The sequence below is a fragment of the Stigmatopora nigra genome, unplaced genomic scaffold, assembly GCF_051989575.1.
Source record: "Stigmatopora nigra isolate UIUO_SnigA unplaced genomic scaffold, RoL_Snig_1.1 HiC_scaffold_248, whole genome shotgun sequence".
Taxonomy (NCBI): Eukaryota; Metazoa; Chordata; class Actinopteri; order Syngnathiformes; family Syngnathidae; genus Stigmatopora; species Stigmatopora nigra.
In genome coordinates this window covers 1-2,500 of record NW_027551716.1, presented here as the reverse complement: position 1 = coordinate 2,500, position 2,500 = coordinate 1, and the positions used below count along the sequence as shown (strand labels likewise).

The 2,500-nt window shown below is 36.6% G+C and overlaps 1 protein-coding gene across 3 annotated transcripts in view; it reads right to left on the bottom strand.

Moving 5' to 3' along the window:
* Positions 1 to 2,494, bottom strand: part of LOC144193223 (solute carrier family 2, facilitated glucose transporter member 10-like) — a 17,009-nt gene extending 14,515 nt beyond the window's left edge. For all 3 annotated transcript variants that reach the window (XM_077711988.1, XM_077711989.1, XM_077711987.1), the window contains exons 1-2: positions 2,388 to 2,494; positions 514 to 582 (exon numbers count right to left, since the gene is read on the bottom strand). In XM_077711988.1, the coding sequence (XP_077568114.1) occupies positions 514 to 517 (4 nt within the window). In that variant the 5' untranslated portion in view covers positions 518 to 582; positions 2,388 to 2,494. The remainder of the gene's footprint in view (positions 1 to 513; positions 583 to 2,387) is intronic.
* Positions 2,495 to 2,500: the final 6 nt, after the last annotated feature.

The window sequence follows — 2,500 nt, the reverse complement described above, 5'->3', positions numbered from 1 at the left end:
TTATTTTTGGTAATTTACCGGGAAAGCACACTTTGTGGAGTAGCACCACCAATTTCGTCATACGCAGCTGTGTATGATGATGATAAGCTTTTGATGATTCGATATTGATGATAAAGACTGTCTGAATAGATGTATGAGGGAGAGAGAGAGGGAGAGAGGGGGGGAGAGGGGGTGGGGAGAGATGGAGGGGGAAAGAGAGGGGAGAGAGAGAGCGAGCGAGAGAGAACTGTCTTCTTTATACTTATCTTTACTCATGTGACTTCAATACATCAAACATACATAAAACAGTCAATTCACTCCTACATTATATCAAACAGTCTAACAATCAACAGTATTAAACATTTCTCTATTCATAAATGGTAGAAACAACTGCGGCAGAAAAACAAGGTAGATTAAGTAAATGATACTAACAGACCAGATACCAATATTCTGAACTGCTTAATACAGTTATGAAAATATGATAAAATGGAAATTGTCATTAAAACATTCATTTTGCAAATTAAAATTTCTTACCCATTGCTATCCAGTTAGAAATATTGCATAGCCATGACAAATAGGTTCTCTTTCGGGCAAAGACGTTATCTGTGAAATAAATGCATCAATTTAAAGTCCAACTCGAAGGAAATCACAAAAGCCTTGTTATGCTAGCATCACAGAAATATTTAGTTGGTATGAAACATGACCCACAAGTGGTGGGGGGGGGGGGGGGGGGCAACAGTATCACCATGACAACCCCTTGTTTGGTTGCTTTGATTTCATTACAGGGTCCACTTGTGATGAGCACAAAATGCAAGGCTCATATGTATCTATATACATACACACATACACACACACACACACATACACATACACACACACACAGACACACAGACACCCACACACACACACATACACACACACAGACACACACACACACACACAGACACACACACACACACACACACACCCACACACACACACACAGACACCCACCCACACACATACACACATACACACACACAGACACACACACACACATACACACACATATACACACACACCCACGCACGCACGCACGCACGCACGCACGCACGCACGCACGCACGCACGCACACACACACACACACACACACACATATATATATATATATATATATATATATATATATATATATATATATATATATATATATATATATATATATATATATATATATATATATATATATATATATATATATATATATATATATATATATATATATATATATATATATATATATATATATATATATATATATATATATATATATATATATATATATATATATATATATATATATATATATATATATATATATATATATATATATATATATATAATATAATATATATATATAATTATATATAATTATTCAGTGCTGAGTCCTATTAGCAAGCGGAAGACGGGAGTGACTTCTGCTTGTGAGTTTCGGCATGGATTTCCACATTTTTCTGAACTCAATTAAAAAAAAAAAATAATGGCAGAAAAAAATCGCTAAGAAGTGAATTCACGATAAGCGAAGTCGCGATAATCAAGGAAAGATACAAAAACAAGGGGTTGATGACATTAACACACACCAGGGTCACACACATGGAAAGGAGAGCCAGAAGAGACACTAGCTGACTCTCATGAACAATCCAAACGGACCGGACACACAAGGAAACACCCAACCAACCAAAATCCCAACAAAACGTGACATTTTTAAATAAAGATAAAGAACTAAAGGGTGACGGTTATCGGGTTGGCCAGCGCTGCCAATGAGGTGTCCCTTTTTTTATTTCAGCGAGTGGGCAAACCTAGTCGCACAGGAACATTCTAACTTTGTTTGTTCATGTGACGTCTAAACCACAAGACGGGAATTATACTTTGCTGGTCTAATAAGTGGAAAATTTTCCCCCGTACGGCTTTCTACGCGCGCACATTCATTCTCACACGTGTTTCTCCTTTCTTTTTTAAACCAAGTTCTACAGTAAACCGTATCTTTTGACATGAGAGTTCTCTTGGTGCTTGAGAAAGTTTACGCTACGTGGCAAAGGGCACACCAAATGACAAAATTAGGGGACAAAGGATTTTCTGGAATAAAAAAATAGATGTAAACCCCTTACTCATCACAAGTAGTAGAAAATACAAATGTGAAACTAGGTAACTCACTATCTTGTTTTTCTCCGACTGATGAAAGTTTACGCTACGTGGCAAAGGGCACACCAAATGACAAAATTAGGGGACAAAGGATTTTCTGGAATAAAAAAAAATAGATGTAAACCCCTTACTCATCACAAGTAGTAGAAAATACAAATGTGAAACTAGGTAACTCACTATCTTGTTTGTCTCCGACTGATGCAGAATACAGTTTTTGTTTCCTTACCTCCTAGTGTGGTGTCCAAGTTGACTTCTAGGATTCGATATCCTGACTTTTTCCACTCACACTGAGACAAACGATCTTTTATTTCTACTACGAGGCGCGTTCTCGCTTGTATA